The following is a 25,505-nucleotide window of genomic DNA, read 5'->3' on the forward strand; positions in this document are numbered from 1 at the left end:
TGTGCCAGATATAATTTTAAATGCAGAAAGAAAAGGAGGAAGGAAGAGAAGAGAGAGGGAAAAGTTTATTGAGCCTTTAGGAAACCCTTTGTTCAGGGCAATAACTGTCTGAGCAAAATAAAATAACCTGGGCACTTAAAAAGCTGAAATTCCCAGGCTTTACAAATGAATATTAACACCTGCTACACATATTTTTATTATCTTTTTTCTTTCATTTTTTTTTTTTAGTGGAGAGACACAGAGAGGGGGGAGGGGAGAGCTATTATCTTTATTTGTTTATTGGATAGAGACAGACAGATATTGAGAGAAAAGAGGGAGATAGAGAAGAAGACAGAGAGATACCTGCAGCTCTGCTTCACTACTCGCAAAGCTTTCCCCTTGCAGATGGGGATCAGGGGGCTCGAACCTGGGTCCTTTCACACTGTAATGTGTGTACTTTAACCAGGTGTGCCACCACACATTTTCCATTTACTACATAACTTAATGGCTTATATGTATTGCATATAATGTCATGTCCACATGACAATTCAGGCTAGGGCAAAAAGAGAAGTCTGATTCCTGTGAGCTATCAATTGAATTAGGGGACAGAAGCAGGCGAATTAAGGGACAAGCAGAGGGTGGAAAATGAACTCCATACAATTCAGGAAAGTCTTTTTCTACCTTCATTTTTCTGATAGCCAGTCTTAAAATATGGCAGAAAACAGATTCTGAAAGTCAGAATTAATTCAGCAGGTTCTACCTGATTAACCCTGAGAACTGATCAAACTTGAAATTCCTATGAGAATATAGTGACAGAGGCTCTGGTAGACAGAAACTAAGAATTGATTAGGGATTAGAAGTCACCTTTGTGGTCTGGGAGTAGATAAAGCACTGGACTCAAGTATGAGGTCCTGAGTTTGATCCCCAGCATAGCATAAGCCAGAGTGATGCTCTACTTCTTTCCTCCCACAAATAAATTAACAACATAGTCCAGCCAACCGACTTTAATGTTTTCCTCATTACTAGGCCTAAGTCCCAGGAAGGACATCAGTCCCATTTGTGAGATGTATTTAAGTAGCTTTAACAGAGGTGTGGGATCAGGCTCCTACTAGGTGGTGACAGCCAACTGGTAAACAAGCTTTATGAAAATGACATTATGTAGACTACACCACAAAGTAATAAATACTCAGAACTCACCGCTTCCTAATTATCTTCTACTGTATCTTACTATCACCCACATCTTAAAAGTTTGTTCCAACCACTTTTGTAAAGTTGTTTTTTAATGGTGTGCTACCAAGCATCTTTCCAACTCTGCATTCAGTAATTCACACAGGTGCCTGCAGCTGGCTGCTGTATGTGCTTACAGTGTGGAAACAGGAGGCATGCCAGGCAGGCCCCCCCCCCCCCCCACAGTTAGCAGTTAAACATTAGCTGGGGAGAGGCATAGGGATAGGAGTTAAGGTTTAAGTTCACTACAGGCTGAGACAACCACCTTCAAGGTGTGAGTAGTTTATATTCCAGGCTCCTCAAAGGTTAAGAGAGTGAGCTCTCATGGCAAGGAAGGTTACTCAATAGACTCTCAAGGTCCCAGGTTCGATTCCTGGCACAACATGTGACCAGAGCATTTGCCTAAAAATAAATATACTTAGAAACAAACAAACAAAAACGGAGTGGGACTGGGCAGTGTACCCAGTAAAGCACATATTATCATGTGAGGGGACCTGGGCTCAAGCTGCATGGGCTGTGCAGCAGGCTGCAGGTATCTTTCTCCCTCCCTTCCCCATTACTCTCTCCCTCCATTTTTCTCTGTCTCTATCACAGACAGACAGACAGACAGACACACACACACACCCCACACTGGGGTGGTGAAATCAATGTGCAGGCACCAATGATAACCCTGGTAGCAAAAACAAAGAAACAACATGAGACATGCTTTGAAGGCAGATTAACGGGGCACTCATGTTGGAGCTGGTATCTTAAAAGTGACATAATTTTGAGCTTATTAAGGCATTCCATGTCCCAGTTCCTTCTCTATAAAGTAGGGAGAATGGCCGGTCCCTGTTTGAGCACCAATTGCCAGACTAGCTTCAGGCGGGAGAGAGATGACCAGAGACTCATGGTTGAGCTGGGAACGCAGTTCAATCTTTATTGATGAGGAATGCAGTGCAAGCTATCTAATCTCTATTCATTAGAAAATACTGTCCTTTATATCTCCTGAGGCGGAAGTGTCAGGAAGAGGAAGTACGTAGGATAGGGGGTGGGGAGAAGGAAAAAGGGCAGGAATCAGTGAGGATTAAACCAATGAAAACAATGATTATGTAAATAGACCACAGAGTTAAGCAATACAAGCGAACCTAATGTGATGATCAAAACAGAAGGTCTTAAAAGCAGAATTCAGAAGCATACCAACAGAGAATATATCAAAGTCAAAGTGTTGTTGTTAAGGGTGAATGAGCTAATGCAAAGAAAGTGTTCTATAAACTTCCCAGTACAGACTAAGCACTTACTATTTCACTGTAAATCACTTAACACCTCCCATTGTTCTAAGCAAGTTAGTGTGGCAGTGTGCCAACCACCACAGTTTACCAGAGCTTACTGAGAAGCTGTTTCTTGGAAAATATATTGTGAGAATCTCAATTCTCTGCCATGGCCAGTTACCCAAGATACCACTCATAAACACAGAGCTCTGAGATACAGGCTGTGCATACTGTTACAGGAACAATAGTCACACTACGCAGCCCAAAACACAGCAAGTGGATCTTACGGAGCGGAGCTTAACGGTAAACTGAAGTACCAGGGATTTACTAACTGGGCTGCTAGAAACCACTTTCAACTTCAAAGTTTCTCTCAATTTTGTCTTTCAAGATCCTAAGAGGTTTCCTTGCGAAGCCTGACAGGTTTTAACACAATAGTCCAAAGTGCATTAGAAGTTCAAACAGGTTGGATCCAGGCAGTTATTAATAAGATTTATGGCCCCCCAAGAGGTACACTGACCACAATAATTGATTTTGTGTTGACATTTAAATCAATGGTGATCAACAAGAGCCACTTGATATTTATGGTCCAATGTCAAGCTACCTCAAGAAAGGATTTCAAACAGTGTTTACTAACTGGGTGTTATTTGTCCTATTATTCAGTGGGGCCACAGTCTCAATACACTGGAGGTTACTTTTAAAAGATAATTTATCTTACTAACGAGAGAGAGGTTTGAGAACAGAGAGAGAGCATCACTCTATGCCAGGATTGGACTTATGCTTGAGAGTTCAATGCTTTATCCATGGTGCCACTTCCTGGGCCACTTTCAATTACTTCACAATAAATAAATAAATAAATACACTTCAGGTTCTGAACAGTCATCGACATCAAATGGCTTGTGTGTTATCACTATGCCAAGACTGTAAGAGTTTAGAAACAAAGGTTGTATAAACAAAGACCAGTATTTCCCTCCAAGAGCAAAAAGAGGGGAAAGGGGACAAGCCCACTGGAGGTTTGTGCTAAGTAGTGAGCACAGTTCTGGCAGAAAGCAGCTGTTGATGGAAGGAGATTAGTCCTTTCCTGTCTGGACATTGGGTTCTGTATCTACTTATGAATAGGGTGAACGAGACTTTGCCACCATCCTATTTAAGAATCTCACATTAGGGTTAAGGAGACAGCTCAGTTTAGCATGAGTTACCCTGGGCTCAGTCCCCGGTAGGAACGTCACAGATGATGGAGCAGTGCTATGGGTATTGTGTCTTTGTGTCTCTCCCCTTCTCCTTTCTCTAGTCAAAAAGACAGACAGACAGACAGAGAAAAAGAGAGAGAGAGAGAGAGAGAAAGAAGGAAAGAAAGGAAGAAAGAAACTGAGCTAAGGTGGTAGGTCCCAGAAATGAACTTTAAAAAAGGACACCAGACCCGGAGCTCCTTTTTTGTGTTTCATTTCACTTTATTCATTTAGGAATGAAGTTTTGTAACAAGAAGTGTCCTCAACTACTGGGAGCTGAGAAGGAGGAATGGGTGTTAAGATTTACTTTAGGGGTTTGGGAGGTAGCTCAAGCGGTCAAGTTCACACTTTACCGTGCGCAAGAACCGGAGTCCAGTCCCCAGCATCACATGGGAGCACTGTGCATGACGCCCAAGGGAAGCTTCATGAACAGTGGGGCAGTGTTGTGCTATATTTTCTCTTTCTTGACCTCTCTGTCTCTATATGAAATTAAAAGGAAAGAAAAGGAATCTGCTGAAAGCACTGAAACCACTTAGGTGTGAAGCTCTAGAGCGCATGCACATGCAAACACACATACACACACATACACCTACCTCACTGTGAGCTAAAGAGTTTCAGATAAGAGGAAGTCAGAGCATCACTCTGGAACCAAACTAGGAGCCTCAAATGTGTTCTACCAGCTGAGTCATTTCCCCAGGAATTTAGTGGGTTTTAATTACCCAAATCCATTAGGCAACATACTAGCCACCACTAGCCCAGTGGAATTTCAAGAAGCCCACATAGATTTGAATTCCAGAACGAGAAAAGTTAGCTTTCAGCTCATTTATTCCCATCCCGAAGTCAAGGATTTGAAAATTACCAGCAGTTCTGATGTTCCTAACACATCTAATGTCAGGGACTGCATTCTGGAGTAGTGAACCCCCAGCTCTCGGTGAATTCCAGAACACTCGATGCAGGTCAGAATGCCCAGATTTGTGGAAAGCCAGGTAGGATCTGCCAAAAAAGAACAGGGGAAATTGGAGCCTGCTGTTAAATAGAAGGCTGGGGTCAGAACTTTTCTCCGGAAGAGTTATGTCCCCCTCTTCCCATCCTTCCATCCATTTAAGTGCCAAGTGTTCAAGAATAAGTAGGACACAGTGCCCTCTAGTGGTCACAGGTCCTTCTATGGTGCTCCTAAATACAGACCACACCTGCAAACAACCTGGTTATACTAGCAAAGGGGACTTCTGTGTGAGTGTTTTTAAATCCCAAGCACTTTGGTATCTTTTTATTACCTTATCTCCTGTCAAAGAATACATATTTTATGGCTTCAAGACCCCATGAAGTAATTTCTCAAATCATTGCACCCCCCTCATATAGCCTTGAAGGTAACAGTAACCCCCGGCATTTTCTGCCTGTGTGTAACACGCTATGCCTGTGTTTATCTACACTTTTAAAATTACGTTTATTGCCACAGAAATAGAGGAATAAAGGTAAATGAACATTCTAACCCAAAACCTTTTTCATTGTACAGAGGCTCAGAAAAGGTCACTATATAATGAAACCCTTACGAATAAGTCAATTATTTTTTTCTTCCAAACACAGCTGCTCAGATCTGGCTTATGGTGATGCTGAGGATTGAGCCTGGGATGTTTGGTGCCTGAGGCATATATTTTTTTCTTTTTGCATAACCATTATGCTAACTCCCAAGCCCAAATAAGTCAATTCCTTACACTTTAAAAAAACATCAGTTCCTCTACAGATATTCTCTCCATTAAAAATGAAGCCTTTAAGGGGGGCCAGGTGGTGGTGCACCTGATCAAGTGCACACATTACACTGTGTCAGGGCCTGGGTTCAAGCCCTTGATCCCCATCCTTCAGGGGGTAAGCTTCATGAGTGGTGAAGCAAATGTGCAGGTATCTCGCTGTCTCTTCCCCTCTCTATCTCTCCCTCCCCTCAATTTCTTTGTTTCTGTCCTATAATAAAAATGAAACCTCTAACAGACCTCTTCAAAATGTGAAAATAATAAGCATTTCAATTCACAAAGGTGGCAGCGAGAAGCGGCCTACATATGTTCTCATCTGGTTCTTCCCTTTTCTAGACAGCAGAACGGACACCCAGCAACATTAATGGTTCTTGCAGGGTCCCAGACTGGATAGCAGCTTAAAGCCACTGCAGAAGTTCTATAGCGTAGCACAGACACGAGGGGAGGCAAGCCCAGGAAGACTGCCTGAACTCAGTATCTGGAGCTCACACAATAACCTTGGTGTCACGCTTGCTCCATGCTTAGGTGCTCATTCATCACAAGGCATCCAAATCTTCTCAGCTGTGTTGAGTCATTTCCATACAGACCTGTTCTGAAGGTCTGGAGGCAAATAGCTCCCCACTCTTCTCCCACAGAGTTTGCACAGTCCACTAAGTATCTGTGGGAGGGATGTGATAAACCAAAACCAGTCTGCACTAGATTCAGTGTTAGAAATGAAAGAGAAGGGGGTTGGGTGGTGGCGCAAAGCGCAAGGACCGCCATAAGGATCCCAGTTCGAGCCCCCGGCTCCCCACCTGCAGGGGAGTCGCTTCACAGGCGGTGAAGCAGGTCTGCAGGTATCTATCTTTCTCTCCCCCTCTCTGTCTTCCCCTCCTCTCTCCATTTCTCTCTGTCCTATCCAACAACGAACAACATCAACAATGGCAATAATAATAACCACAACGAGGCTACAACAAGGGCAACAAAAGGGGGGGGGAAATGGCCTCCAGGAGCGGTGGATTCATGGTGCAGGCACCGAGCCCAACAATAATCCTGGAGGAAAAAAAAAAGAAATGAAAGAGAAAAAAAAAACCAACTAGATTCTGTAAATCACAACAGGATTTAAATGTTCTGGCACTAGGGGAGGGAGAAGGGGAGGAGGGAAGAAAGCCTGGTGTCACCTGGTGCCCCACAGTCACAACACACGTCATTGCCCGTCATCCTCTGGACTTCAGAGATGATTTCCTTGGTCAGCTCCTGGACGATGTTATTTTCTCCAGTGTTGTCATCTCCCTTAAAAGCATTGTTTAAAGCTTCTTCTTTGCTATTTTGCAGCACAGACATCCATCTAGAATAGCAACAGTGATGCTGCGTTAAAGGCCAAGAACTGCGAAGTCCCAGTCCCAAACCCCACCTTCACATGACTTACATTTGACATTCTTGTTCATCTTCTGCCTGGAAGTGATATGTCCTATCATCTGTGGGACAAAGGGAGTCCCATCACTTGTAAGCCCAGACAGTAGTTGCACACAATTCAAAGAAAAGGCGTTTATAATTAACCTCAGAAACAATTTTAACTCTGCTAGGAAATTAATGATTCGTATAAATGCCAAGCATTCCCTCAAGTCCTTCACCTGCCTGCTCTTGCTGGTAACTGTGACTCTGTAATGCAAATTAAAGAGACCTAACTTGCTTTTCCTTCACATGGAAAGCAATGTAGCTCCCTCCCAACTGCCCCTCCCCCAAAAAAGTTCTTCCCTGTAAAATGATTACTATCCTTTCAAATTCTGAAAACTTGTTAAAAGCTTTTTTTAAAAAACAGTAAAAGCTACTTCTATAACATCTGAGAAGCTTCCTGGCCTTCTTGGGAAATAATCACCATGAAAACTTTGTGGTCCAGGAGGTGGTGTAGTGGATAAAAGCATTGGACTCTCAAGCATGAGGTCCTGAGTTCGAGCCCCGGCAGCACATGTACCAGAGTGATGTCTGGTTCTTTCTCTCTCTCTCCTCCTATCTTTCTCATTAATAAGTAAATAAAATCTTTAAAAAAAAAATTCTAAGAGCAGCATGCTATGGGAGTGCTAGAGGACAGATACAGCGAATCAAGATGAATTGGAAATGAAGACAGATGAGAAACTCTCCCACTCATACACAGCAGGCATTGGGGGCACTTCCAAGGGCTTTGCCTTACTGCTGACCACTGTCTATGCTGGAGAGGAAGTACATAACACACTGAAGGCTCAATATCACTTCTGTGTTACTCTGCTCCCAAATTCATATCCTTTAGTCCATTTTTGGTAAAGCAACAGAAGAGCTCAAATTTGGGAATGTATAACCAGAAACCTGATCAATATTATTAAAGAGGGGTGAAAAAAAAGAATCAAGGTCAGGAAAGACTTAGAAAACTACTGTTCTGGGAGTCAGGTGGTAGCACAGAGGGTTAAGTGCACATGGTGCAAAGCGCAAGGAGTGGCGTAAGGATCCTGGTTCAAGCCCCCAGCTCTCCACTTGCAGGGGGCTAGCTTCACAGGCGGTGAAGCAGGTCTGCAGGTGTCTATCTTTCTCTCCCCCTCTGTCTTTCCCTCCTCCCTCCATTTCTCTCTGTCCTATCCAACAACGATGACATCAATAACTACAAAAATAAAACAGGGGCAACAAAAGGGAGTAAATAAAAAAAAGAAAACTACTGTTCCAACCGTGGAAGGTAAAATAATTAACTGCAATGTGGGACTATGGATGGAATCCTAAAACAGAATAAGAATATTCATGAAAAAACTGGCAAAACCTGAATAAGGCACTTAAAGAGTGTAATACCAATGCTAACTTCCTGTTTTTTTTTTTTTTTTAAATCATTATCTTTATTTACTTATGGGATAGAGAGAGTCGAACTGAGAGGGAAGGGGGTAGAGATAGAGAGGGAGAGAGACAGAGAGACACTTGCAGACCTATTTCACCACTCATGAAGCCTAACCCCTGCAAGTGGGGGCTGGGGGCTTGAACCTGAGTCCTATGTATTGTAATGTGTATTCAACCAGGTGCGTCACCACCCTTCCCCCTAACTTCCTGGTTTCGACAGCTGTACACATGGTTAGTAGCATACTACCAGACAGTTGCATTAGGGGAAATAAAGAAATTCTGCTTACAATCAGTCCAAAAAAGTTAAGTGATAAGAATATTAAGGTTTGTTTATTTGTTTCTTTATTTTTTTTAAAGAGCAGGAGATCCAGCTTCTCCAGATACCAGGGCAATGACATGGAGAGACTATTCTTGGGGAGTACACATAAAAAAAAAACTTATGCCCCTCAAAATAAGCTAGTGTGTCAGCCTCTATGAGTATTTATACCCCAAAAAGCATTTGTGTCCTTAGAATAATTTTTGGTGTGTTGCCTAAGGTCCAGAAAGGTTAAGTGGCAAAAATAAATGTCACCAGTGGCTGAACAAGTTTGGCTCCCTAGTAGAAAAGTCTTTCTACTATTCCCATTATGCCACCCCCTTTTATCTAGGGGTATCCTCTCTACCTCCATCCTATTCCTGAGGAGAGGGGCAGTGCTGAGAAGAACTGTTGCAAGTTCAGAGAAATGAACCTGACTTTGTGATCCAAATACTTGCTGGTGGCTAAGCTTTCTCCCCACTTTCTTTGTTTCTTTTTTTGCCTCACAGTTATTGCTGGGGCTTGGTTCCTGCACTATGAACCCACTGCTCCTAGAGGCCATTTTTCCCATTTTATTTTATTTTGTTGTTATTATTGTTGCTGTAGTTGGATAGGACTGAGAGAAATCAAGAGAGGAGAGGAGACAGAGAGGGGGAGAGAAAGACAGACACCTGAAGACCTGCTTTACCGCCTGTGAAGCGACCCCCCTGCAGGTGGGGAACCAGGGGCTTTGCACCATGTGCACTTAACCCGCTGCGCTACCACCCGGCCCCCTTCTCCCCAGTTTCTTCTACCTGATGTGTAGTCTCATCTGGATAAGGAACCACTGGAGAGCAAATTCACACCTGTTACACTCAGGAGGCTGTGGGGATGGCAGTGGTGCAAAGGCTTGTCTCACTCTGAGTTACCTCACAGCCAGACCAGGCATCGTTAGCTCAGGTAGGAGATAGGGAGCAAACCACTTCCTTTACCTAAATTTGGATCCTAATATCTGAGTGCTAGAGAAGCAGGAAAAACTCTGTGAAAACCTCCAGATAATTTTATACTCCTACGTGGTCAGGGAAGCGTCTCAGTGGGTAGAGCACAGGACTTGCATACATGAGGTCCTGAGTTTGATCCCTGGTGTCAGAGTGCCTCTGGTTCTTTCTTTCTCTCTCTCTTTAATAAAATTAGGGGAAAAAAAAAGAAAAGACCCAGGGGGTGGCTTTATTGGTTACATCTTAGCATGTGTTTAAATCCTAGAATCACATGGGAAACCATGGGCAGCACCAGCAGGGGGCGCTCCATGGATGTTGAGAGTGTTGCTGGTTTTCTGTCTCCACCCAGCACAAAACATTTTTAAAAATTAGCTCAGGAAAATTGCTCAGTTTTGGCACTGCATGAACAGGAGGCTGTGGGTTCACTTCCTGGTGCTTCACACAAGCTACACATGTTTGTATGTATATATTTCTCAGGCCTAGGAGGTGGTGCAGTAAGTAGGTGAAAAACTTGGAAGCATCAGGTTCTAAATTCAATCCCTGGCATCCCATGTACCAGAGTGATGCTCTGGCTCTATTTCTTTCATATTGATAAAAAAAAAATAAATAAGACTTGTGCCTCTGGACACTGTCTCAAGGTATTTGTAATCTTTCCCACCTGCAGGGGAGTCGATTCACAGGCGGTAAAGCAGGTCTGCAGGTGTCTTTCTCCCCCCTGCACGTCTTCCCCTCCTCTCTCAATTTCTCTCTGTCTTACCCAACAACAACTACTACAACAACAATAATAAAATAAGGGCAACAAAAGGAAATAAATAAAAATAAAATAAAAAATGTACCTGTAATCCAAAATCAATTTTTAGCAGTTTAAACATAAGAGGGAAGAAAGTAGACAGTCAGAGCCCCAGTATGATAGTGACCAGGTTACTTCTTGCCTGGGGTTCTGGCATAAGTCTGCTGAGTGGGCCTGCCGATCGGTGCAGGGGCCTTACCCAGATCATCTCTAAACTCTTCTGTACCTTCCACCCCACCTGGGTGTCTATGTGACTCAAGGATTAAAACTTCAGACTGGAGTTTGCAATGGGTGGGGTCAACTGGAGGGCAAGAGATTTGGAAAAGCTCTCAGAAGGGCTGAGCTTGTCACAGAAATATCTCCTTGGGATTATACTACATGAAATAACAGGTATGGGACAACTGCCAGATGGCTTTGCTCATATGCAGAATACAGGTGACTACAGTAAATGAACTTGCATGAAGGAGGAGGAAGTGTGGAGGAGGGAGGCAGAGAGGGATGGTAACTAAACTGTTTCTTCAGCTCTGTCTTATGGTGTTTATCAGGGGTTGGAGGAAACAGAATTCTGCTGGAGGTTGTGGTGTCTTCCATACACCAAGTATGGGAGTAAAAATTATTTAAAGTCAAGCTACGTGATAGACACCAAAGAAGAAACTTCCGCTGACGGTCTATCAGGGCCCAAAAGTTGCTCCTTCTGACCGTCACCCAAAGCAGCCCAAAGAGAAACAGACTGACCACTGACCTCCCGTAAGTCCCTGTAAGTCCTCTACCTCCCTTTCCCAGATGGGGACTCCTCACCCTGCTCAAACTGTCCACAGCTTGGCCTCTCAAGGATATCTTCCTTCCTTCCTTCCTTCCTTCCTTCCTTCCTTCCTTCCTTCCTTCCTTCCTTCCTTCCTTCCTCTTTCTTTCAGATTTAATTACTTTAATTCACAGTTTAATAGTGTTTTATAAAATTATAAGACTTCAGGAGAATAATTTTTCTTCCTTGGTATCTATCATGTAGCTTGACTTTAAATATGCTTTTTTGCTTTATTTATTATTTTTAAATATTTATTGCCATCAAGGTTACTGCTAGGGCTCGGTACCTCCACAATGAACCTACCACTCCGGACAGTCATTTTTTTCCCCCTTCTTATTTCCCTTTTATCTTGATAAGACAGTGAGAAATTGATAGGTGAGGGTTATACAGAGGGAGAGAAAAAGAGTTCATTGCTTGGGAAGTTTCCCCCCTGAAGGTGGGGAGTGGGGGCTTCAACCTATATCCTTGTGCATGGTAATGTGTGCAGCACAGTGTGGCCTCTTATTTGTTTTATTTTAATAAGAGAGAGAGAGGAGGAGGAAGGAAGGGAGGAAGAAGAAGAAGAGGAGGAGGAGGAAGAAGAAGGGAGAATGCACACTGAATGCACTGCCCTGGTTTAGGGTGGTGTGCTAGGATTTGAGCCTGGGACTTTGGATCCTCAGACATGAAAGTCTTTTTTTTTTTTAATATTTATTTATTTTCCCTTTTGCTGCCCTTGTGGTTATTGATGTCCTTGTTGCTGGATAGAACAGAGAGAAATGGAGAGAGGAGGGGAAGACAGAGAAGTGGAGAGAAAGATAGACACCTGCAGACCTGCTTCACCGCCTGTGAAGTGACTCCCCTGCAGGTGGGGAGCCGGGCGCTCGAACTGGGATCCTTATGCTGGTCCTTGTGCTTTGCGCCACATGCGCCTAACCCGCTGTACCACCGCCTGACTCCCGACATGAAAGTCTTTTTGTATAACCACTATGCTATTTCCTCTGCTTACAACACGGCTTTAATCTCACCCACCACCCAATGTTTTATGAGTTCAAAGGCATCTTGATGACATGTTCCCACTTCCCCTGGTTAGTATGGAAAATCAAAGAGGTAATGCAGAAAGAAAAGCAGGAACAGAAAGACTAATTTTGTGATGGGAAAGATAAATCTGAAGAAATGAAGCTATCAAGGGTTCTATTGAAGATCTTGTTATTTTAGTTGCTAGAATCACGGCAGCTTTGACAATAGAAGGCACCTTTTTTAAAAAGTTAAGTGTGGGGTGTGTGTGTCTCAAGATGGTTGCATGAAGACAGTACCTAGGGGGACTCTCCTCAAAAAACTCGCTTTAAATTCTGCCAATTCTAAATGGAAGCAGGATTTCCAGGCCAGTAGGAGATAAACTACAGTGGAAGGGACAAAGAGAAACCATGGAGAAAGTTATAACCCATCTATGAATTGGCAAAAGGCTGCTGAAAAAGACAAAGGAGAGCTGAGTGCCACTAAGTTGCAGACACTGCTGTGATGCCACTCTGACTTCCCTGGCCAGATCTTGCCAATGTGTCCTGGGGGCTCTCCATTGGGGAGGGATGGAAATGAACTGGGAGTGTGGATCAGCCTGCCAACATCCATGTCCAGTGGAGAGGTGGTTGTAGGGGCCAGACCTTTCACCTTATGAACCCCACAGGGAGTTTTGGTCCATGTTCCTAGAGGGATGGAGAGTGGGGCAGGGGAGGAGGGTCCCCAGTGGAGGGGGCGGGACGTGGAACTTTGTTGGTGGGAACCGTGTGAAATTGTATCCCTGATGGGGGGAGGGGAGAGAGAGAGAGAGAGAGAGAGGAGGGATATTAGGCTGTGTATGTGGGTGTGGGTAGGGCATGAGTTAGGTGAGGTGTGTAGGCTACAAATCTAAAGGAGTAAAGAGTGCTGGAAATTAATTTATTTTTTAAAAAAATATTTATTCCCTTTTGTTGCCCTCGTTTTATTGTTGTAGTTATTATTGTTGTTGTTGGATAGGACAGAGAGAAATGGAGAGAGGAGGGGAAGACAGAGAGGGGGAGAGAAAGATAGACACCTGCAGACATGCTTCACTGCCTGTGAAGCGACTGCCCTGCAGATGGGGAGCTGGGGGCTCAAACCAGGATCCTTACACCGGTCCTTGCACTTTGCGCCACATGGGCTTAACCCACTACGCTACCACCCAAATCCCTGGAAATTAACTTCTAACCTGAAGGAACAGGTAAGCAGGAGTAAAAAGAGAAAGAACGATGCTGCTGAAGATACAGGCGTATTTTTCCCCCCAGTTCTTCAAAATGCACTATTTGAAATGCAACTGATACCACAGATGACAGCCTGATATATTTATTCTCTCTCCCTCCCTCCCTCCCTCTCTCTCTCTCTCTCTTTCTCTCTCTCCCTCCTCTAGAGTTATTGCTGGGGTTTGGTGCTGGCACTATGAATCCATGGCTCCTGGAGGCCATTTCCCCCCTTTTTTATTTTTAATTTTTTAAATATTTATTTTATTTATTTATTCCCTTTTGTTGCCCTTGTTGTTTTATTGTTGTAGCTATTATTGATGTCATCGTTGTTGGATCGGACAGAGAAATGGTGAGAGGAGGGGGAGAGAAAGATAGACACCTGCAGGCCTGCTTCACCACTTGTGAAGTGACTCCCCTGCAGGTGGGGAGCCAGGGCTCGAACTGGGATCCTTATGCCGGTCCTTGCGCTTTGTGCCACATGTGCTTAACCCACTGCGCTACAGCCCAACTCCCGATTTTTCCCTTTTTTAAAAAAACAGAATAGGACAGAGAGATATTGAGAGATGAGGGGAAGATAAGGAAGGGGAGAGAAAGACAGATGCCCGCAGACCTGCATCATCACTTATGAAGTGAACCCCCTGCAAGCCGATCTTTTGGAGGGTTCTTTCACTTCATACTATGTGTGCTTAACCTGATGCACTACCGCCCAACCCCCCAGCCTGATTCTCTATGGCACAGAGCTAAGGAACTTACGTGAAATGAGATCAAAACACTTCTTCTCCTCTGGATTGGTCTTCACTTGGCAGGTGAGCAGGTTGAGTTTTGCAGGAGGTCGGTTAGCCTGTTTAAAAAAACAAACAAAAAAACCTCTTTCTAATATTTGTGGTGGTTGTCTTTGGGAGGTGGGAGGATGGGGATACAGAACTTTGATGATGGCTGTGGTGTGGGTCTATACACCGTCATCTCATAATCTTGGTAATCTACTCCACCACGAAAAAATTAAAAAATGAAGATGGGGGAGTCGGGCTGTAGCGCAGCGGGCTAAGCGCAGGTGGCGCAAAGCACAAGGACCGGCATAAGGATCCCGGTTCGAACCCCGGCTCCCCACCTGCAGGGGAGTCGCTTCACAGGCGGTGAAGCAGGTCTGCAGGTGTCTATCTTTCTCTCCTCCTCTGTCTTCCCCTCCTCTCTCCGTTTCTCTCTGTCCTATCCAACAACAACGACAACAACAATAACTACAACAATAAAACAACAAGGGCAACAAAAGGGAATAAATAAAATAAACTATTAAAAAAAAAATGAAGATAGGTGGGAAGAAATGGATAATCATACAAGATCATTACTCATTAAGATATAGCAAGATATTTTATTTAGCTTGCCAAGATAGCTTTTTTTTTTTTTTTTTTTGTCTCCAGGGTTATTGCTGGGGCTCAGTGCTTACACTACAAATCCACTGCTCCTGGAGGACATCTTTCCCACTTTGTTACCCTTGTTATTGTTGTTACAGGTGTTGTTGTTGGGTAGCACAGAGAGAAATGGAGAGAGGAGGGGAAGACAGAGAGGGGGAGAGAAAGACAAATACAGACCTGTTTCACCAGCTGTGAAGTGACTCCCCTGCAGGTGGGGAGCCGGGGGCTCGAACCGGGATCCTTGTGCTGGTCCTTGCACTTTGCACCACATGTGCTTAACCTGCAGCACTACCGCCCGACCACCCCAAGACAGCTTTTAGAAGGCAGCTCTGATGTAAGGAGGCACAGAGGAGACAAACCACAGCATGTCCTTGTATCCCATTCCACAGAAGGCAAAACAGCCTCTCCCTGAAAGGGACACTCACTGGCCCACAAACCCATTTAGATAGGAGGACAAGTGGTGGCAACTTTTGATATCAGAGACGGTGGGCTCCCTGAGGTCAGAATGCTCACTAGCTAAAGCTCTAGGCTTCCAGTCCTGGTTCCTACTGATGACAGAAACACTTTGCTGGGTGACCTGGGCCCCTAGCTAAATTTCTGGTGACCTTAGTAGTATTTTTTCGTGAGTGTAAACACTTTTAGGGCCCGTAATCTCACAGCACAAAAATAACAAGAAAGTGATTTCCCGTATTTTCAAAAGTGATGATGGATCCATGATCCTGAGTGACAACCATCTGTCACTTAAGTCTCACCAAGCCCTACCCCATTCACACTAGTCCCCCCCCCCCCGACACACACACACACACACCCAGTGGTAGCATATTGCAAAGAATTGTTGTCAGGTATGTTTAAAGTGGCTATTTTATTGCTATTTAAAAAATGCTCATAATTAATCCAAGACAAGAAAGGCAATAAATAAACAAATAAATAGTTCATTTCAGGAGGAATAAATTCTGGACCAGCAAAATGCCCTAGAAATCTTAAAGAAACTTCTAAATATGAATGGGCCTTCTCTTAGCCATCTGTCAAGCTGCTAAAGAAAGAGAAAATTAGCATGTCTTAGACGTCAGAGATCCCTGCTTACCCTTTTCCAGGGCCTCTGGCCACATTAAGGAATAGCAAACCTTGGGTTTGGCGTTAATGGGGACACAAAGTGTCTATCCCTGGGCAGCCCTCTGAGACTCTCAAGCACTTACAGAACTCTTCTACACTAAACGCTCACAGAGCTGAGGGTGAGGGAGAGTAGTCTCTAAAACAGGATTAGTCCTTGCAGCTTGGTAAAGGGCTCTGGGTCAGCAGAAGTTGGATTAAACAGGGTTCTACTAGATATTCCTGGTCAGTGGCTGAGTGTGTTAACCTCTTTTGATATTCTGTGTGGTCTGTAGATACCTAGTAGAATTCCTGGATCCTCAGACATCAGTATTAGAGGATTCTAAATCCTGCTTATTTAGAAAACTCCAACGTTGACAATTCTAAGTAGAAGCACCATCAACCCAACTGTATATCTCATCAATAAAATTATCTTCTACAATGCCATGTGGGAGCTCAGTCATGGTCTCGACCAAGCACTTTAGCACAAGAACCCTCCTGCACTGCTGGTGGGAATGTCAATTGGTCCAACCTCTGTGGAAAGCAGTCTGGAGAACTCTCAGAAGGCTAGAAATGGACCTACCCTATGACCCTGCAATTCCTCTCCTGGGGATATATCCTAAGGAACCAAACACAACCATCCAAAAAAGATCTGTGTAAACATGTGTTCTTAGCAGCACAATTTGTAATAGCCAAAACCTGGAAGCAACCCCGGTGTCCAACAACATATGAGTGGCTGAGACCGTTGTGGTATATATACACAATGGAATACTACTCAGCTATGAAAAACAGTGACTTCACCATTTTCAGTTGATCTTGGATGGAGCTTGAAAAAATTCATGTTGAGTGAAATAAGTCAGAAACAGAAGGATGAATATGGGATGATCTCACTCTCAGGCAGAAGTTGAAAAACAAAATCAGAAGAGAAAATACAAGTAGAACCTGAACTGGAGTTGGTGTATTGTACCAAACTAAAAGACTGGGGTGGATGGGGGGGTGGGGGGGAACAGGTCCAAAAAGGATGACAGAGGACCTAGTGTGGGTTGTATTGTTATATGGAAAACTGGGAAATGTTATGCATGTACAAACTATTATATTTACTGTCGAATGTAAAACATTAATTCCCTAATAAAGTTAAAAAGTTAATAAACATGGTAATATTATCATTAATATCTACTTATGAGGGAGAGAATTTTTACTCTAGGCCCCTTTTTTTTTAAAGAATTTATTATTTATGAGAAAGATAAGAGAGTGAAAGAACCAGACATCACTCTGGTACATGTGCTGCTGGGGATTGAACTCAGGACCTCATGGGTTGAGAATCCAAAGCTTTATCTACCGTGCCACCTCCTGGACCACATTTTAAGCTCTTTCATAACTTAATTCACTTAATTCTCCTGCCATTGGAGGTAGCAACTATTCCAATCTTACACAGATAAAGATGCTGGTCTAGGAGATGCTGAATAAATAGGTAAGATATATAAGGAACCAAATCAAAGCAAAACCAAATGGGGCCAGGTGTTGGCACACCTAGTTGAGCGCCTGTTATCATGCACAAAGACCCCACCTAGTTCAAGTCCCTGGTTCCCACAACTGCAGGGTGGAAGCTTCCAGAAGGGTGAGGTAGTGCTGCAGATTTCTCTTCCTCTATCTCCCTCTTCTCTCTCAATCTCTCTGTCCTATCAAGTAAAATAAAATAAAATAAATAAATAAATAAATAAAAAAGAAGAAGAGGGGGGGGGGGGAATGGTCACCAGGAGTGGTAGATTCTCCTTACAGGCACTGAGTCCCAGAAATAAACCTGATGGCAATTAAAATAATAATTTCTAAAAAAAGTGAAAAAAAGTCTCTCTCAACTTGTAATTCTGCTGGAGTTTAATTCACATCATTACAAGAACAGTCTATAGATATAGCAGCACTGGAGATGTGTGGGGGTTGCCGCCAGAGGAGGGATGCTCTGAGAACCCATGTACTTTTCTGGCACAGCTGAGCGACAGAGCCCCCAGCCGACACTTGGCTGGGCTGGAGACACTGACTGCTTTAGCAGCTCAGGGCTATGCTGCTAAAGGCAGAATGAGGCACCCGGAAAGCAGAGATTCCCTAGAGTGGGTTCCCTCCGAACACAAAGCATTTATTATATATGCAAGTTGTGTGACAAGCTGAGCTGTCAGTGAGCCAGCAAAGCTAGTTAAACCAAGCTATCTGCCAACAAACTGGGGCAACTCATCAACATTTAAAAAAAAAACAAACAAAAAAAGAAGTCTCCATGTCTTTTGAAAGGAATCTCAAGCAGTGGAGGGAGAAGCACTCTGGCTTAAACTGAGGCCCTGGGTCTAATGGCCTTCTATGAAGTGAATATACCAAATGCCTTAAGAGTCTTGTTTTATGAAGCCTTCTGCTTTCAAACAGTAAACAAGTTAAAAATAAACATCTGAATGCTAACCACAGAGCCACAGGTGTATAGAACAGGAAAAGAACATAGCCATCATCCAGTCTAACATTCTTGATTTCAAGGAAGGGTGATGATGAAATAAACTTATTTCCCTTAGTATGTGTAGTGTAGCCCTCACTCCCAGGGACAGATGCTTATATCTAGATAAAACAAAACAAAAAACACCAACATTACACGATGAGAGCTGGGTGGTAGTGCACCCAGTAAAGTGCATATGTTACCATACATGAGGATCTGGGTTCAAGCCCCTGGTTCCCACATGCAGTAGTGAAGCTTCATGAGCAGTGAGTGGAGCAGGCTACACGTGTCTGTCTTTCTCTCTCCCTCGGTTATAAAGAGAGGGGAATGAAGGAATGGCTACTGAGAGTGGTGTTGTGCAGGCAATAACCCTGGCAGAAAGCAAAAACAACAAAACAAATAAAGAAAATAATGCACCAGGATCCAAACTTCATGGCCCCCATGATCATCACATGGTGATCATAAATAAGGTCAGTGAAGATTGGGTTTTTGGAAAAGAGAAAAAGACCTTTACTTGTCCAGACAAGAGATGCATTCAATCATCCCTATCAGAGGTTCTTACAGATTACACTTAAGAGCTGCTAGTTCTACTATCTTTCATTTCCTGTAATAGTTGGTGAAAATAAAGAGGTTCCCCAAAGAAGGAACTCAAACTGTGCTGTAGGGCCATTCTTCAAGTGGGCTTTTACTTCTTTATTCATAAGTACTAAGAAGGACTATTTCTCTGGAGCCCACTCAGCCATGAGAGGCTCGAGGGACTGTAAAAGCCTGCTCATGCCCAGTGGCATCTTTCATTGGGGGACCTCTGGTAATGGAAGAAGAGAAGGGCACAATGAAGACTCGGGTTATCTCCATACCAGCCGCTAACAGGCTGAGGATACAGTATGTGCACAGTCCCAGGCCTCCTGCTTGGGAGATCGAAATACAAGGCACCATCAGTGTTCTCATTAGCAACAAAATAGCAAACAACTAGGCCATTTTCAGAAATATCTAGCAGCCTACATGGTTTTCATCAGGTCTGTCACATCAGGTAAGCTGATAATGAGCTCAGTGCCATCAATCATGGAACTGAACACAGAGGGTTCAGGGCTGTGTTTTCAACTGTGGTTAAAATCTCTCATCTCAGGCGGAGGAAGACACCATTAGAGACAGATTTTCATGCCTGAGGCTCCAAAGTCCCAAGTTCAATCCCCCGCACGACCATAAGCCAGAGCTCTTTCCCTTTGCATCTCTCTCGCTCTCAAAAAAAAAAAAAAAAAAAAAAAAAAAAAAAGATTCTGGTTCCAGCCTCCTGCTCCCCACCTGCAGGGGGTTGCTTCACAAGCAGGTCTGCAGGTGTCTATCTTTCTCTCCTCCTCTGTCTTCCCTGCCTCTATTTCTCTCTGTCCTATCTAACAATAGAAATAACATCAATAATAATAATAATGAACAACCAGGGCAACAAAAGGGAAACAATGGCTTCCAGGAGCAGTGAATTCATAGTGCAGACACTGAGCCCTAGAGATAACTCCGGAGGCAAAAAAAAAAACAACTCATCTCCTACACCTACATTAGAAAACATTTTATTTTGATTAAGTTTTCTTTTAAAAAAATGATTTATTTATAATTATGTATTATAAAAATAAAAATATAAATAAAATGATTTATTATAAAAGACAGGGAGGAAGAGAAAGAGAACCAAAGTATTACTCTGGCATATGTGATGCTGGGGACTGAACTCAGAGCCTCACGGTTGAGAGTGCCATGCTTTATCCACTATGTCACTTCCTAGGCTGCAAATGTAGTTAAGAAGTATGAAAGTCAACAAGCTCTCTCTTTTTTAACCAGAGTACTGCTCAGTTCTGGCTTGTGGTAGTGCAGGGGATTGAATTTGGAACTTTGGAGCCTCAGGCATGAAAGCCCGAAATTGATTTGTTAACAAGCTTACCCCCTTACAGGGTCAATTTTCCTGCATGGGCCCTTATTTATTTTAGAGAAGGAACATAGAGAGAGAAACAGACACTTGCAGCATGGTTTCACCTCTCTTGAAGCTTCCCCCTGTGGGTGAGGCATGCGTGGGCTCTTATACACAGGATGATAAAATAAAAGTGAGGGGAGTCAGGCGGTAGCACAGCAGGTTAAGCGCACGTGGCACAAAGCGTAAGGACAGGCATAAGTTCGAGCCCCCGCTCCCCACCTGCAGGCGAGTTGCTTCACAGGCGGTGAAGCAGTTCTGCAGGTGTCTTTCTCTCCCCCTCTCTGCCTTCCCCTTCGCTCTCCATTTCTCTCTGTCCTATCCAACGACAACATCAATAACAACAATAACTACAACAATAAAACAAGGACAACAAAAGGGAATAAATATAAAAAATAAATAAAAGTGAGGGAGGGGGAGGTGGCACACTTGATTAAGATTGAGCATAGCAAGCCAGACTTCTATATTAAAATTATTACCTGATTCCCAGAATCTAGACCACTTAAATGTCCTCCCCTTAATGGAAAAGTTAAAAATTTCCTAGGTTAGAAGTTTGATTTTTGGAGACAAAAGTAGTTGGGGAGCAGTTTACTAGGATTCTTGTTTTGTTTATTTCTGAAGTATCAGTCTTCTAAAGACCACCTGCCTCATCAAGTTTTCCTGACTGATGAGTAGGGAAAGATAACAAAAGCTCTTCTTGGCTCAGAAATCATAAACAGGTCCCAGGAGTACGAAGTCTAAAAGGAACCCAAATATGCTTTTCTCAATAGGGAAATTTCTTTGGAATGTATTCTTCATGCTGTAACACACAAAGAATGACTTGTCCCTTCACTTCAGCTGAGTTTTTCACTCTCTCATCTTATGACAGCAGGGATCATGAATTAGAGAATACTTACAGTACCATGGGAGATGGTCAGAAAACCATTTTTAACTGAGCATTTCCTTTTCTGCCACACTTTTCGGATCCTTATATAGAAATGGAGGGGGAAAAAATCAATTTAGAAATTTGGGACACAGCAGATAATAAACAGACACATAAGCGCTAACAAAACCGTTCCACATACCCGTCGCTTTTCTTGTAGAGGTTACCATTCCGTTCGGTTCCATGCTCTTTATTTCCCTGAGGCTGATGTAAGCTGTAGGCTGTACTCTGGCGAATTTGTGAATCCTGAAAAAAATGGTCAAGAAACTCTTTTTAATCCTGTCCAGATCCCCATTAAACACACACACACACACACACACACACACACACACTTACTTTTACCCTTAAATATTTTAAAAAATTTATTTTATTTTTTTATTTTTCCCTTTTGTTACCCTTGTTTATCATCGTTGTTATTGCTGTCATTGTTGTTGGATAGGACAGACAGAAATAGGAGGGGAAGACAGAGAGGGGGAGAGAAAGACAGACACCTGCAGACCTGCTTCACTGCCTGTGAAGTGACCCTCCAGGTGGAGAGCCCGGGGCTGGAACCAGGATCCTGATGCCGGTCCATGTGCTTAACCCGCTGTACCATTGCCCGGCTTCCAAAAAAAATTTTTTTAAAAAAAGAAATTTCTCCTTCTTAATCACACATAAAGGACTTAACCCTCAGGCCCAGGGACTCATAAATGCCACTTATAAGACTGGAAAATAATAATAAAATAATTTTTAAAAAAGCAATGTCAAAAACCAGCTACTCCAAACAGAACAAAAGAATGAGCTTGGAAATTACAAGGTTTGACTTAATAACAAGCCTTAAATTCCTCTTATGGCAAGAAGTTCCTGATGTGGTAAGTGTAGCCCTAGAAAATGTAGGTAGCATGATGAACTAGAAAAAAAGAAGTTTTTAAGGAAAAAAAAACACTCCAAACACCACCCACCTCTTATTCTGGGTAAACCACTTATGCTCCCTGCATTGGTTTCTTTCCCAGATAAAGGAAAAATAATATCCACTAGAGACAGGAAATAAATAAGAGGGGGGGGAGGAGTTGGAGTTGAATAGGACCACATGCGTGAACATCCGGTACATAGTAGTTATTGAAGCAAAAAAAAAAAAGTCACTTCCTGAGTCCATCAATCCCAGCAGAGGGGCCATCGCAGCAAACTGGTTTCTGAACATGACCAAGAGGCACCTTTACTTGTCTGGCTGAGGATATGACCGAGTTATTTCCACAATAACTGGAAACTCCAAGCTTCAACTTGTAGAGGGCAAGGATCATCAGTGAACGTGGGGGAGGGTTTTGCTACGCACAGTATTTAGCACCTACCAGATGCTCAGCAGGTGCCAGTGCTAGAATTCTGGCAAGTGTAACAAACCAGGGGGACAACATGTAAACAGAGAGTTCACAAATCAATCAGGGAGGGTTAACATCTGTCCCTTGACAACTCATTTCACTTCCTAAAGGAAGAAGTGATTTGCCCAAGATGCAGAGATCGTCAGAGTCAGAGCAGGTGAGTGGAGGAATTCCACCATTGATTGTTGTGTTCCTTCCACAACGTCATGTACTCTCACCAACAGACATCCCTAAAGACCAGAGTCAGACTCATTTCTACCACCATGTAGTTGACCATTCTTGGGAAAATTAAGCACATATAAAACAATGAAAGAATTAATACACAACAATCAATGAGAAATACAGGACACAGGTACTTAAAAAGAGATGAGTTGCAAAGCTAAAAGCAGAGGAGAATCTGGAGAAAGTGAGTCTTAAAGATGACAGCAAGAACTGTCACAGAAAATGGAGGTGTATAGGCAGAGGGTGTCATGTGCAGAGGCATGTTGGGGAAAAACAAATCAGAGAAGGGACGGACATGTGGGCTTGATGTGTGTGTGAGCATGGATAGTTGACCCCTGGAAGCTTGTCTATGAGACTTCCCTTGGCATGCCAGCCTTGTGGTCGAGCGAGATGTGGCCAAAGTACACGGGGGAATTCCAACCTTCCTATCAGCCTCGCTCCATCACCCTTACCTCCCTCCCTCTAGTAGGCTTCACCTTCCTTCTATTTCTATTTCTCTGTTCCTGCATCACCATCCACACCTTCTCACTGCCTTGCTCTCTTTTCCCTTATAAGGAGATACTGATCTCCCTGGCCAGCTGGCTAACTTCCCCTGTGCAGCTACCCTTTTATAAACGTGTAACTGCGTCAATAAAGATGTTCTGTTCCCCACAATGGCACCCTAAAGAGGTTTGTGTATTATCCACTGCCACGGTATGCTAGAAGACCCCTTTAGCGAACTCACTCCTGCCTCGTTCCCCCCGAGGAACCCTGACAAGGAGAGAGCTTACAGCTAAGATAATGTGAGCCAACTGGTAGAAGGGACTAGAAGAGTAAAGATTTAAACTGCATCTGAAAGCAACAGTGAGTCACCTGAATTCTTGGTAGTTATAAAAATATTTCTTTTTTTAAAAAAATATCTATTTATATATTCCCTTTTGTTGCCCTTGTTGTTTTATTGTTGTAGTTGTCGTTATTGATGTCGTCATCATTGCTGAATAGGACAGAGAGAAATGGAGAGAGGAGGGGAAGACAGAGATGGGGAGAGAAAGATAGACACCTGCAGACCTGCTTCACCACTTGTGAAACGACTCCCCTGCAGGTGGGGAGCTGGAGGCTTGAACCAAGATCCTTATGCCAGTCCTTGCACTTGGCACCACCTACGCTTAACCCACTGTGCTACTGCCCAACTCCCTTAAAAATATTTCTAGATATAGTGACTTTATTTTTTTGTTGGGTGTAGACAGCATAATGCTTATGCAAAGAGACTCTCAAGCCTGAAGGCTCCAAAGTTCCCAGTTCAATCCCTCGCACCACCATAAACCAGAGTTGAGCAGTCTGGTAAAACAAACAAACAAACAAACAAAAAAACCTTATTTTAATATTTTGTTAACTTATTTTTTACCAGAACACTGCTCAGCTCTGGCTTATAGTGGTGTGGGGAACTGAACCTGGGATTTTGGAGCCTCAGGCATGAAAGTCTTTTTGTATACTGACCACTATGCTATCTCCTTCGCTCACTAAAAAGTTTTCTGAAGCATAAAAGTTTTAAATTTTGATGAAGCCCCACATTGGGCTCCAGATTGCTGGGATAGCGTTGCGGGCGGGAGAGAGGATCCAGGAACTCGAGGCAGTGTGGTAATACAATTCTTTATTCACACGGGAGCGCTACATAGCGCCAAACTGCAATGGTCGCCTCCCGCTCTGCACACCAGCCCTTCTCCAGGTCTGGACGTGGGAGAGAAAAGAAAACGAAACCAGGAACATAAGTGGATTTTATGGGATAAAACCGGAAGTGGCAAGTCAGAAATGGCTAGGAAAGGGGGTGGAGAGAGGCAAAAGGCATGTGGGAAGGTGGAAGCATCCTTAGCAACTGTTGGGATGGATATAACTGGTGGGATTAATATACCCTGCAGGCAGGGTGGGTCTCGAGGTAGAAAGAAGATGGATCAGGCAAAACAATGATTATGTAAATAGGCCATAGTGTCAGCAATGCAGCATGGAGCAGGGGGAGCTGGTTTAATGCCCAACATCTTTACACGTGATTTTTTTGTTTGTTTGTTTTAAAGATTTTATTTACTCATAGCACAAGACAGAGGGAGAGAGAGAATCAAAGCAGCACTCTAGACCTCCAGGCCTCATTCACCACACTACCTCCCAGGCACCTAGGTACTAATTTCTTTTGTTGTCTGTACTTCAGATGTCACATATATGAGAACAGTGTGTAACCCAAAGTTATGGAGATTTCTAGGCATGTTTCTGTCTAAGTTTTTAATAGTTTCAGCCCTTATATTTTGGTCTTTGGTCCTTTTTGAGTTATTATTATTTTTTGCCTTCAGGGTTATTGCTGGGGCTCAGTGCCTGCACCATAAATCCACTGCTCCTGGAGGCTATTTTTTCCCTTTTGTTGCCCTTGTTGTTTTATTACGTTGTGGTTTTTATTACTGTTAGTGATGTTGTTATTGTTGGATAGGACAGAGAGAAATCGAGAGAGGAGGGGAATACAGAGAGGGGGAGAGAAAGATAGACACCTGCAGACTTATTTCATCGCTTGTGAAGCGACCCCCCTGCAGGTGGGGAGCCGGGGGCTCGAACCGGTATCCTCATTCCTGTCTTTGCGCTTCGCGCTATGTGTGCTTAGCCCACTGTGCTATTGCCCAACCCCCTTGAGTTAATTCTTTTTATTATGGTATGAGGTAAGGTTCCAAATTCATTCTTTTGGCTGTGGAGATCCAGTTGTCCCAG

General features: G+C 43.4%; 1 protein-coding gene across 3 annotated transcripts in view; it reads right to left on the reverse strand.

The window, feature by feature from the left end:
* ASAP2 (ArfGAP with SH3 domain, ankyrin repeat and PH domain 2) overlaps nucleotides 1-25,505 on the reverse strand; it is a 216,069-nt gene that overhangs the window by 46,092 nt on the left and 144,472 nt on the right. For all 3 annotated transcript variants that reach the window (XM_060187002.1, XM_060187003.1, XM_060187001.1), the window contains 6 exons: nucleotides 21,347-21,450; nucleotides 21,179-21,248; nucleotides 14,114-14,201; nucleotides 6,836-6,884; nucleotides 6,588-6,754; nucleotides 4,542-4,675 (listed from right to left, as the gene is read on the reverse strand). In XM_060187002.1, the coding sequence (XP_060042985.1) occupies nucleotides 4,542-4,675; nucleotides 6,588-6,754; nucleotides 6,836-6,884; nucleotides 14,114-14,201; nucleotides 21,179-21,248; nucleotides 21,347-21,450 (612 nt within the window). The remainder of the gene's footprint in view (nucleotides 1-4,541; nucleotides 4,676-6,587; nucleotides 6,755-6,835; nucleotides 6,885-14,113; nucleotides 14,202-21,178; nucleotides 21,249-21,346; nucleotides 21,451-25,505) is intronic.

The sequence above is a fragment of the Erinaceus europaeus genome, chromosome 3, assembly GCF_950295315.1.
Source record: "Erinaceus europaeus chromosome 3, mEriEur2.1, whole genome shotgun sequence".
Taxonomy (NCBI): Eukaryota; Metazoa; Chordata; class Mammalia; order Eulipotyphla; family Erinaceidae; genus Erinaceus; species Erinaceus europaeus.